The sequence below is a fragment of the Lichenostomus cassidix genome, chromosome 2, assembly GCF_008360975.1.
Source record: "Lichenostomus cassidix isolate B80296 chromosome 2, HeHo_3.0, whole genome shotgun sequence".
In the NCBI taxonomy this organism is placed as follows: domain Eukaryota; kingdom Metazoa; phylum Chordata; class Aves; order Passeriformes; family Meliphagidae; genus Lichenostomus; species Lichenostomus cassidix.
Window position 1 is genome coordinate 113,477,774 of NC_139482.1, and position 15,502 is coordinate 113,493,275.

At 42.5% G+C, this 15,502-nt stretch overlaps 1 protein-coding gene and 1 long non-coding RNA gene across 2 annotated transcripts; one reads left to right on the forward strand and one right to left on the reverse strand.

Moving 5' to 3' along the window:
* The first annotated feature begins 1,552 nt into the window (after window positions 1-1,552).
* Window positions 1,553-8,133, forward strand: LOC146442020 (uncharacterized). Its single transcript, XR_014849548.1, has 3 exons — window positions 1,553-1,630; window positions 4,983-5,153; window positions 7,853-8,133. It is a non-coding gene; the product is annotated as an uncharacterized LOC146442020 (long non-coding RNA).
* Window positions 8,134-10,434: 2,301 nt separating this feature from the next.
* Window positions 10,435-15,164, reverse strand: PENK (proenkephalin). Its single transcript, XM_085052879.1, has 3 exons — window positions 14,938-15,164; window positions 14,303-14,444; window positions 10,435-11,417 (listed from the first exon to the last, which is right to left on the reverse strand). Exons 2-3 carry the CDS (start codon window positions 14,438-14,440, stop codon window positions 10,752-10,754), a joined length of 804 nt encoding a protein of 267 aa, XP_084909005.1. The 5' UTR covers window positions 14,441-14,444; window positions 14,938-15,164; the 3' UTR covers window positions 10,435-10,751.
* Between the last annotated feature and the right edge of the window lie 338 nt (window positions 15,165-15,502).

A 15,502-nucleotide genomic window follows, 5' to 3' on the forward strand; every position in this document is an offset into this window, starting at 1 on the left:
CCAAGGAATAGTAGGGAGAACAGAGGACTGCCTCTCCTATGTTTATTTTTTTTCCTTCTAATTGGTTCAATACACTTCAGGACACAGTCAGCCAAACTAATTTAATCTTCACTGAACTGAAAATTAGTAGTTGCTGTATCAGATAGGTGTTGTAATTCTGCTGGGGCATGATCCAGGAGATAGCTATATGCTACTGCAGCTATGGGAGGGTTTGGACTTCTCATAGGCACGTAAGAAAAATGTTCAACACTGTAAAGAAAATCCTTAGCTAATGAATTTTATCCTACACTGAGCCTACAGAGACACTGCAGCTCTACGCTGTGTAGATATGCAGGGATCCCTCTGCAGGCCTGTACATGCCATATCCATCTTCAAAGATGTTGCTTATCTGCATCCACATCTAACCCTGCAGGTGTTTAATGTTCTGCCAATTGGTAATTACAATGTCAGTCAAAGGGCAACTCCACCCCGTGACTGGGAAAGTGCTTGGAATATGTGCCTTGTCAGCTCCAGCTTTGTGACCTGGCACAAAGGTGACCTGGCACACATCCAGGTGTGGTATCTGTGAAAGTGCAGTCATATCTGGTGTAAGGGCACCAGTGCTTGTCTGCTGCTTCATTCCAATGAAAACACACAGCTGATGGTACCATTCTCTAGAAAGAGGGTACAAAGCACTGAGCCTGTCATTACTGTGTCTAAAGAGACTTAAGAATTTAAGCTGCAGAACCTCACATCCCTAGAAACGCGTGGCATTTGGGAAAAGCTGCTGGAGGACTCCGCTCCTCACAAGGAAGGAGCAGGTATCTTGGAGACAATTTTAGACAAATGAGGAGAAGACAAAACTATAAAGCTTTTTCTTGTATGTGGAAAACTAGCTTTGTTTCCCAGGAATATCATATTCCCCAAAAGAAGCCAGGGAAGAGAACGATGTCTTCTGTAAGCTAGTCAGACATACAAAGTTGTTTTGTATGTAGTCTGACCAGTTCTTCCTGTCAAATGGTATTCCCTTCCTCCCAATTAATTGAAAGGCTGAAATAACCCCTTTAACACTTTTCAACTTGAATGACAAGTATTTAGGCTATTTACCAGGATGGATTGTTTATTTACATGTAGGTATAATGGCACTTTTATGTACTCATAAATAATTTACATTTTTTCTTATATACTGAAAAAATGAGTTCTTATTTATGTGATGGTAGTGCTGAGGACTACAGAAATGGGTTACCTGATCTTTTTTAGCCTGACCAAACAGTATTCAGTGTCACTGTGCAGCTGTAGAGCCTAATAGTGTGCTCTGCCAATTGACAGGGGTGATTTAAAGGGCACAGACACCAATGGAAAGAGTGGTCTTATTTTATTATGAATATTAAGGTAACACAAAAATAAAATGATACATTCAATGAAACTATGTGCTTGGCTTTAGCAACAAGCAAAAATAAGCAAGGTAATGCACCTTATCAGTACTACAGGAGAGGAAGGATAGTGATTGAGAAAGATATATCACCAATTGCCTAAAATACTTTACCATCATCTATAGTCCACAGCCGCAGGGGAGCACAGTTTTGCAGGGAGGACCTAGAGAATCCTTCCTGGCAATTGGGAAAATCCTAAGCAGAGTGTCCACCCATAGGTGAGGTCTCTAAACTTGACCTGAAAGTGGGTCCAGCTTTTATAGGCCCAAATCAGCAAGTTGAAGTGACTTGATGATATTTTTAGCACAGAAACTCCTGGATCTGATAGCAGCCAGGGCTAGGGCTTGGCCAGAGCCCAGGCCTTGACTAGGAGGGTTTGCCCCTAAAATACCTACAAACAAGCGTCTGTTCCCGTCAGTTGGGAAAGTTTCTTAATATGATACATTTCTTGCAGATAACTACACAATATAAAAAAGACCTAGCATAAGTGTCTTTGTAATTTATTTTTAGCTAAATAATACTGCTGGTGTTAGTCACACAGTGCCCAGATCCATCTTGTAAGTCAGCTCTGTCTGAGGCCTGCTGCTCAGGCCTCAGCACATCATCGTGATCAGGCAGTAACTGTAGCGATGTGCAACCTAATAGTAAGGGGAAGGAAAGATGGCATTCCTGCTCAGGAAGGATCCCTTTGCTGAGACCACTTGCTGAGATCAGGGATTGTGTTGGATTAGGGACCCTAAACTCCAACAGTGCAAAGCAGAAGGCAAAGGGTATGTACTCATGGATGTCTGGGTACCTAGACTGACACATTGCTGTTTTATGAAAGCTGAAGTTTCCTCAAGGTGTGACTCAATGCACCTGCTGAACTTGAATAATCAAATAGTCTGAAAATCACTAACCAGAGAGTAACTATGCCAGGAAGAAATGCAACCACGAGACCAGAACAGCTGGAGTACCCTAACAGTGCCAGGAAACCACAAAAAACCTCAAAACAGTGCGAGAATTGGAGGGGAAGATGTTTTCAGTAGTGAGGGATATTATTCGGAAAAGGATTTCCTCTAAGAATTTATCTTTGCCTACTGCTATGCCTATTTATTTTGCCTCAGGTTAAGGTAATTTAGTGATTGAATTACTCTTCTCATTCAGATACCAAGAAACTGAATGATGATGGTGATGGTATCCAGACTCACACAAATAAGGTAGTTCAGATTTGTTGTCATGATGCCACCTTTTTGGTAACCATATCCTTTTGAGGGTCTGCAAGGATTGGTGCTGGGACAGTGAAGCTAGTGAGTTTAAAAGGCATTTGCAGATCCCACATGTTCTGAATAATCCTGATGCTGTGAACAGATTCATTTTATACAGTGATGGTGAAATTCCTTGAGTCTAAAGGATCTCTGAAGAATCAAGAGGGAGAATCTATTAGTCTAGCCTGAGAACCTAATTTCACACTTTTTGTCTCAGTTATTACAGAGATATTCAGTATGCTGGATACCTGGGAGTGAAACACATTCCCTGTCTTTAGTCTGCTGATCAAAAGCTTGGTTAGCAAAGTTTAAGCATGCACTGACTCCTATAGAAGTTCTTTGCTTTGATTAATTTCCACTGCTTCTGTTCAGATGGAAGCTGACAGCTTTTTTTTTTCTGGCTGATGGGCAAAGAATGAGTTAATAATGTTCTGAGAATGACTTTGTCACATTAACTGTGTCATTTGCTGTCATAGCATGACAACTATGCTGTACTAACAAAAATTAAAATAAAAAAGGTATTATTCCACATAATATTTTTCTAGATGGAGAAATGTGGTGCAGTTGAAATTTCAGCCCTTGTCAGCTAGTTATTTGCAGAGCTGAAAACATAGAGAAATGTGAAAGTTGCACTGTAAAACACATTTATGCTGCAGGTCATGATTGAAAACACTGGTTTATATGTACTAAGAGAGGCTTATGTGGCTTATCTGCTTCAACTGCTTTTATGAGAAAAAATTGCCTATCATTTGTGCCGTTGCTAAAAAAAAAAAAAAAAAGCATTGCCTGAATAAGTGCTTTGGGATATTTTCCAGGACATTAAGCCTAAAAGTTAAGATGCAGATTCTCATAGGACTCTAGGAGTGGTTTTTCTAACTTGGTATTCTGTAGTTTTATATGGATTGGAATTGTGATGAGCTCTGATCAGATGTATGCACACAGATCTCATTGCAATTGGAGTGCAAGTCAGTGCATAAATTTAAACAGTGCAAACATTTAAAAAGTATGAAAATACAGGGTCTCTTGTAAACAGTCACATGGGCTGGGGAGGACTGTGTTGAAAAACAGAATAATGCCAGAAAGACAGAGGCAGAGTTCATGCATGTCCTGACAGACATGGAAAGCTATGAAAAGGTTTAGCACTCATGATCTGTGCACAAGGAAATGCCAGCCTTCTCCTTGAGGAAGCAGTACAGTGCAGCACAGAGCTTTTAACTAATCTTTTAGCAGAGTGATGTGCTTTTGTGACGACTATTTAACCTTGAGAGATTTCATTCCATGGTTTCAGCAAGGATTACAGTAAATGATCAATTTAGGTAAAGTCACAATCTAATTAAACAAATTCAGTCTAAATCCCTGCTGGGCCAGTAAAGATTTGTCTGTCAAATACCCCTAAGCATTTTCATTTTCTATAGCAACAGTTAATTGGATATGCAACTGTCAGTTTAAATGCTTTAAATGAGGCTGATGGGATTAGTAATTGAATGCTTGGATTAATGATTTACAGCTGGCTTTGCTGCCCTGTTCCTTGCTTACAGCTATGTTCATGTTAGCTCCTTATCCTTCTCAGGTGGATGGAACAGTGGTCTATAATTGCAATATAGTTATGATAGTATGAAATACAGGTATGATACAGGTTTGATGTAACAAGTGTAGTCCTGTTGACACACAGAACTATTTTTAAAGCTGTGAGGAGCAAAGAATTATGATCAAAGTATTAAAAGCAAAAAATCTAAGAACAGCCACCTAAACTCCACAGCTAGGAGTTGGAGCTGAAGGTCTCAGTCACTGTCCAGTTAAAATTGTCTTTTATGGTTTGAGCCAGAAAGCAAACCTCAGTGTGGTGGGTGATGAAATTAAATCCAAGACTCTGAGTGGAGGCTGACAAAGGGATTTCTAAAAGAGGTAGTAGGATTGCAAAGGGAGTGGAAGAGATGAGGTCTGTGCATTGGAAAAGCATCTGCTGTTGGAGAAAGACACCAGACTGCAAAGTTTAGTCATGTAGAGGATTCTCATCGGTGATGATCGAATCTCTCATCTTGTAGGGAACTGAAGGATGGAAGCTTTATGACTCTGCTAGGGAAGTGGTTACACTGTTCTCTGTCTGACTTTTTAGATTACTCTTCAGTGCTTTAAAATACCAGAAATACAGTACACTCCTCAGGGTGTCATGGGTTTCAGGGCCATCTAACTGTACCAGGAATTTCTTCATTCTCATAGCAATCCAGAGTCAGAGAATTTAACTATTCATTTGCCTTTTAAGTTGAAAAATTCTATCATAGTCCTCTTGGTATAAAAAGGAATTTTGGTTTTTTTTGTCCAGCTGAGCTCTCTAGTGCTTGAGGAAGAAAGCTGTAAGGAAGACTTTCTGAGGCACTGAGATGTATACATAAATTATAGAGCTGTGCTATGAATTTGTCATTTTGCCTTACATGTAGGCCTCCAAAACCACGCTTAATAACAGAGAGGCCCTTATACAACATGAACCAAAAAGGTAGGCTCTTGTTAATTAAGTTCCCTTCAGAATTAAAATGTGCCAGTACATATTTAGAGTCTTTGTTGAACAGAGCATTATAATACTTATTTCAGTATATTAAATTAGAACATGTTTCTGTTCCAAATATTCTATCTTGGGAAACATTATCTGAAAGAGCTAACAACATTAGATGTTATAATTACTTGTATTTATGATGTAGTTATAAACAATTATAAAGTAAGATATTGTAAATATTTAGAAATAATTACAAAATAATGATTGTAATAATAACCTTGTAGTTATTTATATTTATTATATATCATACTACATTTTAATTTACCAGAAAAAAACCCCAGGAAATTCAAAGTTATGCTCTCCATATTTCAGCTCACAGAATACGCCAAGTTTATCTGAAATGTGGGAATAGATTCATGGCCTTTGCTCATTATCCCAAGACTTAAGATTAGGTTTTCAGCCAGAGCTTCAGCTGCAAGCAGTTTGGTATTCAGAAATCATTGTATTCATCAGCTTCTGGCTCTCTCCTGTATGTGAACTCCATTTAGTTCAGGAAATACATTTTTTTGTTGTTGTTCCTTCCTGTAATTAGTTCCTATTAAAAAGTCCAACTCATCCTTGTCTAACCTCATTTAGACGATCCTCTTCTCCTTTTGCTCCTAATGCAGAGATATTAATCCCTTTGACTGGTCTGGACCCTTCCATCATATATTGTTCATATTATTTTCATTTTTTTTTTATACTTACTTAGTATTCAGACCAATGATTCTATTCTGGAACAATGATAAAAACCAGGAAAAGTAAATGTAGAATCCTGTTTTTGGTCTCAGAATGACATTTCTTCTTTCAGAATACTCTTTAAATTAATTTTCTTTCTAGACATGAGGTTTTCCTCCTTTCTGCTTTTATTTATATAAAGCAATACAGATATTTCAATAATCTTCTGGTGGAATGATAATTCTAGGAATGTATTGTAAGAGGAAAATTAATAGAGCCTTTCAGAACTTGGACCAAGAGTGAGATGCCTTTTTCAGTAGATCCTATCTTCAACCTTAATTTTGCTTTGTGATTCAGGAAACCTTGATTGATTCACTGACACATTTTGAGCTGATTTAATCTGAAATATTAATTACTGGAAATGTTGGAACACTTTAGAGTTAAAGAGTGCCTGAATGATGGCATAACTGAAAGTCATAAAATAAGAAATTCCACATCAACTGAAGAAATTAGATTTTATTCTAATTTCACATTTTTAAGATTATAATTATTAAAGCAAGCAAATGTCTGACTGGAGAAATTTTAAATTATAATGGAAGGAATGGGGTCTATTGAGCTTTGCTATTTTCATTCCGAGAATCAAAGTTGCATCCCCCTTTCATGTACATTGCCTCCTGTGTGTTCGGCCTTGCAAGAGACTTACTCTCCTTTGGATGAGCTCCTCACTCCAGTTTTGCATGCATATATATCCCAGTTAGATGTTTGTACCAAGTACTTTTGTTTAATTCACAGAATCACGGAATTAATTAGGCTGTAACAGACCTCTGAGATCATTGAGTCCAGCCTATGACTAAACACCACCCTGTTCAAATAGACAATGGCACTGAGTGGCATGTTCAATCCTTCCTTAAACACCTCCAGGGATGGTCACTCCCCCAGCTTCCTGGGCAGCCCATTCTAATGTCTAATTACCCTTTCTGTGAAGAAATTCTTCCTAACATCCAACATAAACCTCCCCTGGTGCAGCTCAAGACTATATTCTGTTGCTGGCTGCCTGGGAGAAGAGGCTGAATCCAACCTGGCTATAACCTCCTTTCAGGAAGTTATAGAGAGCAATAAAATTTTCCCTGAGACTCCTTTTCTTCAGGCTAAACAGCCCCAGCTCCCTCAGACTGGTACTCTGGACCTTTCACCATCTTCCTTATCCTTCTCTGGATTCACTCCAGCACCTCAATGTCCTTCCTGAACTGAGCAGCTCAGAACTGAGCACAGGACTGGAGGTGTGACCTCACTGCTGCTGAGAACAGAGGGACAATCACTGCCCTGGTCCTGCTGGCCACAGTCTTCCTGATGCAGGACAGGATGCCTTTGGCTGCCTTGGGCAAACAGCTGTCCCATGTTCAGCAGCTGTCAACCAGAGCCTCCAGGTCCTTTTCCATCAGGCTGCTGGCAGCCACTCTGTCCCCAGCCTGTAACACTGCAGGAGGTTGTTGTGGCCAAAGTGCAAGACCCAGCACTTGGTCTTTTTAAACCCCATATTGTTGGAATCAGTCCATCTATCCAGCCTGTCCAGGTCCCTCTGCAGAGCCCTCCTACCGTCCAGCAGATTGATACTCACACCCATCTTGGTGTTGTCCATGAATTTGCTAATGGTAGACCCAATCCCCTCATCCAGATCATCAATAAAGATATTAAACAGGACTGGGCCCAACCCTGGTCCCTGGGGAACACCCCTAGTGACCAGATACCAACTGGATGCAGTACCATTCACTACCACTCTCTGGGTCTGGCCATCCACACAGTTCTTAACCCAGTGAAGAGTGCATCCATCCGAGATGTGGGCTGCCAGCTTTTCCAGGAGTATGCCATGGAAGATGATGCCAAAATGATTTTTGCTTTTATATATTCTTCATATATATTTGTAGCTCTGTAAACTGTTATTATATAGTTATACAGTTTCCTAACTTCAGTACTTTTCCCATTAGACAAAATCCTGAGGGCCTGTTCTAATCTTGCTTCTTATGGGAATCAAGGTGAAGACACCTTCCCAAGACACTTTCCCATGTGGGAAAGGGGGAAGGGGGATTTCAGATGGGGTCGAACCAGAAGGGGGAATGATTTTATCACCTGTGTTTCTAATTGTAAATTATGCTAATTTGCTAAACTTATAAAATTATATGAGTCCTGTATCACGTGTGCATCTTCAGCATATTTGCAGCATGTATTTTGGTGTGTTGTGCACCTGGAATGACCTTCATTAAAACAGTAACCACATTTTATCACCTAATTTTGTTTGGCTCTTGATTTTAGGCCTCAAAAGGCAACAAAGATGGTGTCAAAGGTGTCATATTGATACAAATTTAAAGGTTTAGTAGATCTAAACACTTTATTCTTCATATTCTAGAGCTCTTGAGATTTGGGAGTTTTATTCTGTCCTAGGTTGCAATATAGATGTAGTTAAGTATTCTATTACCACCAGCTGTGGGCCGTTAGCTGCTATCACCTGCTAATGACCCACCCTGCATGACAGGCAATGGGCCATCAGGGACCCACCGTGTGACTCATGGACTTAACCCATTGTGGGATGCTCTGCCCAGGAAGGAGGAGCCAGGTGTTCCCACCTGGATATAACCTGGCCTTGGAGCTGCCTGAGCTAGCCCTGTCTACTGGGTTCCCAGAGGACAAGAGCCACCACTGGACTTTCAGCTGGAGACTAGACCTTTACAGGATCACTGCTTGATCTGGACTACTTCAGTTGGACTGCTACCACCACCCTAACCAGGTGTCAGTTTGTATCTGACTTTGTCAGCGCTTTTCCTTGTATTATTTCACTTATTTTTTAATTTCAGTCTGGACTTGTGATCTCCCACTGGTTTGTTTTCAAACCAACACATATTCCTTGTTAAATTACGAAGTTTCTGTTAACTGTGAAGGATGTAACAACTGGCAAACTGTTTGCATCATCAAGTACACCAATGCCTGTTTTAGTCTGAAGGCCAGCAAGGGTTGTTTTTGGCAAATTACAAGTAAGTAACTTTTGAGGGAAAAGAACTAAATAAATGTTGAAGTGAAAGATTAAGGATGCCATTTTAGTTCTTCCTGGAGTGTACGTTTAAAGCAAACCTGTTGATACCTGCATCCCATGTGTGGCTTTGTGCTCCAGAGTGTGCACAACCCAAGGTTCTTGTGGATGAACCACTGAGCTGATTGTGTTATTCTCCAGCCCCTATGGGCAGATGCCATGCAGGAAAGAATAGGAAGACTTTTCTTGTGACTGGTGGCATCTTGAAGAACTCTATGGAAATGTAATTGGGGGCACAACTGAATTGTGAAGAGGCCATGGAGCTTCTACAGGCACCTGTATTTTCTGGCTTTTAAAATGTATTATCAATTCTGTACAGTGGGAAGAAGAAAATAGATGCCCTATTTTTTATTGAAGGAAGAGGAATGCTCTTATACTTTAGAAAGCCTTCAGCAGGATTTTGACTGCTTCGGATCACCTGTATCATCCTTTAAGGGTCAAGCCTAAAATCATCACAACTAATTGTATGTGATGAGGCTTTCAAGTGCATTTGGAAATACATCTTAATTTTTAAAAGTCATGAGTACCTAGACAATCCCATTGCCTTGAAATTAAAGAAAAGTCAGACCATTAATTTGCCCTTTGCGTAACTAGGTGGTATTGTGCAAAACTGAAATTCAGACACTGAATGCAGAGTCATGGAAGGTTTAAGGCAGTGCCATGGTCAAGGCAATTTTCATCATGTTAATTTGGGTGGGAAGTGACCAGTTACTAGCGGTAGTAGGTGGGGGAAAAGTGCTCACAGACTAGGAATAGAGGAGGACAGTAAAAATTATGTAAGGAATTGTTCAATGAGATGGAATCTGGCCTTTGATGTAAGTGCCACCTATGTAAATGCCAAAGGATCTACAGTATTACTGTTGGCTTCTCTGTTTTCAGATTTACTTATACTGCCTTTGAACAAGCAGCTCCTATATTTCAGTTGTGCTGAAGTGATTTATAGCAGCTAAGGAATCAAAAACAAAGGTATTCCCTGGAAAACCATTAATCAGGTGCCCTGAAAAATCAGGTATTTTTATGCAGTATTAGGTCATGTTTATTTTGCACAAACTATCTTACCACTTTTTAAATTAGTGTTTATTATTTTAAGGCCAAGTGTACAAGTGTAACTAATCAATTATGCCACTGTGTTGTACACTAGAGAAATTATTTTAGTGCTTAAACACACTTGTGTGTGTGACTTCTTTTTGTCAATTGGTTGAACACTATGAATTATAAATTTAGGCTTTTAATATTTATTCTTTTAACTGATGAAAATACAAGCAGCTAGAGCAAATACAGTTATATTTGCTTTAGAGCTTATTTATTATTCTGGTATTCCAAGAAACTGAGAAAAATAAAGACAAAAATGTTTCAGCTGTTGTGTACTAGAAATTCTGTAATTAGAGAAAAAAAAAAAGGGTTGGCATTGCTCTGATGGCTTAAAGAAAAATTGAGATGGTATTTGATTAAATGACTGAGAGAAAATAAAATAGCACTTCAGAATTTTTGCAGTTAGGATGAAGAATTTATTGTATGTACAGTTAAGCAACTCTACTGTAGATGTAGTTCCTCTTTAAACAAAACGAATACAGTAATCAAAATAGTTCTAGCATGGAAACTACAATACAGACTGAAACTTGACTAAACCAGAAATTAGTTATTTGACTTGAAAGAACACAGAACCTGAAACAACAAATTGCAGTTTGCATCATTAACCAAGGACGGTAAAAAACTGTACAGTACAAGCAACACATTACAATAAGTTATGACAAATAAGGCAGTCTTTCTCATTTAGGACAAAAGGGATAAAGGGAAAGGTATTAAAATCTCATAAAACCACCATATCTCTTTTCCATCTCTGGGACTTCTTTGGAATAAGTTTCCCCATCTTCTTCTGAAGGGAGAATGGAGTCGGCAAAGCGCTTAAGAAACCCACCATATCGTTTCTGGTAATCCAGCCACCACTCTGGTCTGCCCACTCTTCTCATGAAGCCACCGTATCTCTTTTGCAGCTCTTTGGCCTCATCTTCCAATTCAGGACTGCGTTTTATGCTTCTCATGAAGCCTCCGTATCTTTTGCTGACATCACCGTCATTTTCATTTATCTCTCGATAGTGAGCCGCTTCAGGGTTATCGCCTGTTCCCAGAAGCTCCTTCAGCAGATCAGAGGAGTTGGCAAGGGCATCGTCATCCGAGTCTTTCTTCATAAACCCTCCATACCTCTTAGCCAGGATTTCTCCTCCATTAGCTTCATCCTCTGGTTCTGCCCGATAGAGCTCATCCATTTTCTTCATGAATCCCCCGTATCTTTTCATGAAGCCTCCATACTTCTTCGCAAGCAAATGGTTCTCATCCATCTCTTTCTTGTCTCCTGGAGCAATGTTGCCATCCTCAGAAAGATCCAGCTTAGCCAGTTGCAAGAGCTCCTTGCAGGTCTCCCAGGCTTTGGCAGAAGGCAGTTTTCCTTCACATTCTAATGTACATGCCTGAAAAATGGATGTGGTTTACCGAAAATGATTTGAGCGTAACAATCACCTCACTGCCACCTTATCTTAGGTTAATTGCCTATAAAAGAGCATGAGGGAGCCTCTGTTTGTGAGTGGCTTGGAAGAACTGCTCTTTGTGAACAGCTGATTAGGTACCTTTCTGTTCTGAAGTTCTTAATATTCCTCTCTGAAGGACAAGGTAGTCTCTACTCTAAGAAACAGGCTACCAGATAACATGAATTGTGGGTCTTCTATGTAAAGGTTGCCCCTATGTTTCTGTTTGCAAAGGAAGGCACAAGTACTCTTCCTGTATCTCCTGTACACTCGTGTGAGTTATGAGTTATTTTTTATTTGCTACTAGGAAGCTAAAAAACAATTGTAGTTTACTTCATAATGCAAGTGTAGAAGTGTATTTAATCTTCATAATTAAAGGTATAATTCAGAAATTTTAGAAAAGAAGTTGCACAGCATGGTCATTGCAAAGAAGCCAACTGTACTGAACAGTTCAGTATCTTCAATATACTGCATAGCTTTAAAGGCTGTGTGTTTCTCTTCATGGAACAGATCCCTCCAAAATGTACCAACGGAAATGTAGAAATACAGACTCTTTTACAGGATCAAATTTCCATTTTTGCTAGCTGGAAAGCAGTGATCATCAAAGAGAAGGAAAAAATCCTAAGCCGTGTTGTTTCTGTACCGGAAAATTTTCAGGCTATGACATGAAAAAAGCTTTCAGTACCTTATGCATATCTCATAACCTGTCTTGTGATGATAATAACATAGATATTATCTACTATTATCTCTCTTGTGCCAGGGGAAATTACTTCTTGTGGAGCCATACCCTTCAGTTGTAAAGAAAGAGGAATCCGGTGGTTTTTCTTCTTGTCTGTGGTTTTCATACCACAATAGGTAAAGAAAAAATCAGCAATTTTTGCAATAAGAGAAACACTCTTTCTGACTGTAGATTATGTGCTCTAAGGATCTTAACATGTTTTGAAGCGTGAAATTAAACTCTAGAATGGCTCTGTCTGATAGCTCTTTGTCCACTGCATTACCTGTCTCTTGAGCTTCACTTTACTCTGAGAAATTTAAATATGATTTTTTTTGCATGATCACAAGAAAATTAGAGTGATTTATGTATTTTGCAACACAATAATTTAACTGGCACTACATGCCTATCACTATGTGTTATAGTCATGCTGTAAAGAGAGTAAGATTTCAGCTTCAACCTGACTTTGGAATTGCTCTAAATAAAAGCAAGAATAGCCTTGTCCCTTTCTCAATTTGTTTTAATAACCTCCTATTGTCAGATAAACATGCTCCATAGGTGTGAATGACAAGGTACAACGTGAAAAAAATCTAGTATCTTACAAATACAATGTGATAAGTTCAGTTATCATGTTACTAAGCACTAATATCTAGAAACATTAGTTTTTTAAATTGTTCATACATGTTTAACAAATGCAAGGTATGCTACATTGCTTCTTTACCTATTTAGCTAATAAACGTTGTTACAGAATAGGACTTCAAGTCTTTCCTTAATGATTATTGTAGGTGTGTAAGAGAGACTATCAATAAAGACATGCATAACATATACTCCAAAAAGCACATCTGTTCCTCCATAAGGGTAAACGACCACTTTTTTTACCCTAGCTGACATTAAAGCTAAAGTTTGATTGAAAGTTAATGTAAGAAAAAAAAATATAGAAAAGAAAGAAAAAAAATTAGAGGGAACTATTATTCCAGCTGTTCAAATAATACTGCCCTTATGAGCATGCTATGTTTAAAAGTTCTTGAGCTTTTGGAGTAAGCAGAAGTATTCAGTGGTTCCTAATTCTGTGTAAGGCTAGAGAGCCATGTCCTTCCTTTTGCGTGTTCCCAAGCAACCAGTGACCTGATAGGAACAAAACTTTTCAGATCATTTAGATATACCAAGAGCATGCTGCCTCAATGTGCCTGTATTTGAGGTCAGGAACAGCCGATGCCACTGGCAAAGTGCTTGGCACCCAGAGTTCCCACCTTCTTCTGGGAGAGCTGAGGCTCCTCAGACTTTCACTGACTCCAACCTTTAAATTTCATGCTGAGTTGCCTCTTTGACTATTCTTTTAAATAATTTCAACATCACAAAAATTACAGATAACCCCCGCACCCCAGTCCCCCTCATTCGGGACTTATCGCAATTTGTGTTAGAAGCCAAGGTCTTTCACAGGCATGTTCCTAACGCTGTTCAGCACCGTGCAGAGAGCAGAAGTAGCGAAGGTACTGCTATTCAAACAGGCTCTAAAGCCACTCTTTCTTAGGGACATTTCAGGCAGATCTTTTCAGCTTGACAGCCATCCTGCCCAGAGAGAGCTGATCTTACCCTGGAGCCAGCGGAATGGGCTCGGGACCCTCCCTCCCGTTCTGCTCGGCTTTGCCCCGTCGTGCCGGTGCTGGAATGCCCAGCAGCGACCCCTGCTTCCCCGGCAAAGATGCCCTCTCCGGTCTGATTTCCCTTCCTCCTTACGTTTTCGTTCGGCCTTTCCCCTGCTCCCCAAGGGGCTGCTCGGCGCGCCTGCCCTTTGTCCCCATCCCCGAAAGCCGCCGCTCGCCGTCGAGCAGCGACAGGGACGGGCGGGCTGAGGATGCTCCTCGGGGCGCTCTGGGTTGGTATTGGCGCCCCTCGCTCCCGCCTAGTCCTCTCTCCAGCGCCCCGAAGCCCGCTCCTCCCTCTCTCCCCGCTACAGAAAAAGGTCCTCCAAGCGACCCCGGTGACTTGCCCCTACTACTTATTTTTCTTTTTTCGCTGCTTTCCCCCACTCCCCTTTTCCTCCCTTCCGCAGGGAAACGGCCCGGCCCCGGGATTCCGGGGCTCTGCGGCGGCCCCCGGCCCCGGTGCCGCTTACCAGGGGGTGGATGCCGCCGCGGGGTCCCAGGCGGTAGGCGCAGGCGGCGCAGTCGCGGCCGCAGTCAGCCCGCGCCCTCGGGAGCAGACAGGTGCTGAGGGCCAGCAGCGAGCAGCCGAGTCTCAGGAGCAACGCCATGGGGCTGCAAGAAAGACAGGTCAGCTGGCAGCCGCCTCCTCCCGCTCCCACCCGCGGCACTGCCTCCCCCAGCCTCGGAGCAGAAGAAGGCGGCATGAAAGGATTCAAACCAACTCCGCTAAACTCACACGCTTTTTGAGCCGGGGTGGTTGCTCTTGCGAGGTAAGCGGGAGCTTAAACTAAGCGGGCGCTTAGCAGCTGCACGGCAACTGAGCTGCGTTCGGAACAGGAGCGGACCCGAAGGATGAAGCGCCCAGAAGATGCCGTCTGGTAAAAATGTTCGTCCCCAAACACTTTATCCCTCCCTGCCTGCAAAAGCCGGCACCGCAGGGGAAGAAGATACCCACCGCGGAGCGGCAAGGATGGGACCCCAGCTCCTCCGGGAAGGGTTTCCCACCGGGCCGCCCCGAGCGACCGCCCCGACGCCGGGCACCAGCCCCGGCAGAGCCGCCCCGGCCCTCCCTCGGTCCCGACCGCGGGCAGAGCAGCTCACTCACACACAGGCTGCCCTCGGGGCTCCCGGGAGTTGCCGAGCAAGAAGCTGCGCCTTACTGAAGCCTCGGCGTCGGTGCTACTGTTATTTATACCGAGACCGAGCAGCCTCTGGAGAAGCCCCGGGGGATGCGCGCACAGCCGGGGTCTGCTGGCAGCTCAGCGAGAGCGGCTCGGGGGGCGCGGAGCCGAGCCCGCTGCCGGGGCTGGGCGCGCCGCTGCGGAGCGTGTGCGGGCGGCGGCGGCGGCACTTTATAATTCGTGACCGCGGGGACAAGGCGGCCTCCCCCAATCGCCGTCGGGCTCCCGCTGACGCGGCGACTACGACATCCCCCCCCGGCACCGCCGCCCCGCCGTCAGTGACTCCAGCGGGGCTCGGGATGAGGGGGTGTGTGTGCCCCTGCCGCCGGGGAGGGGGAGCGGGGAACCGGCCCCGGGAAAGTAACCGGGGGAAGTTTCTACCGGGGGGCGGGCGGGGAATGAGACATCGCGTGAATCATGCGGGGGTGGGCGTGAGGGACAGGGAAAGGCGCCCCGGGGCTGGCAGCAGCCCCTCGGAGGGAACCTCAC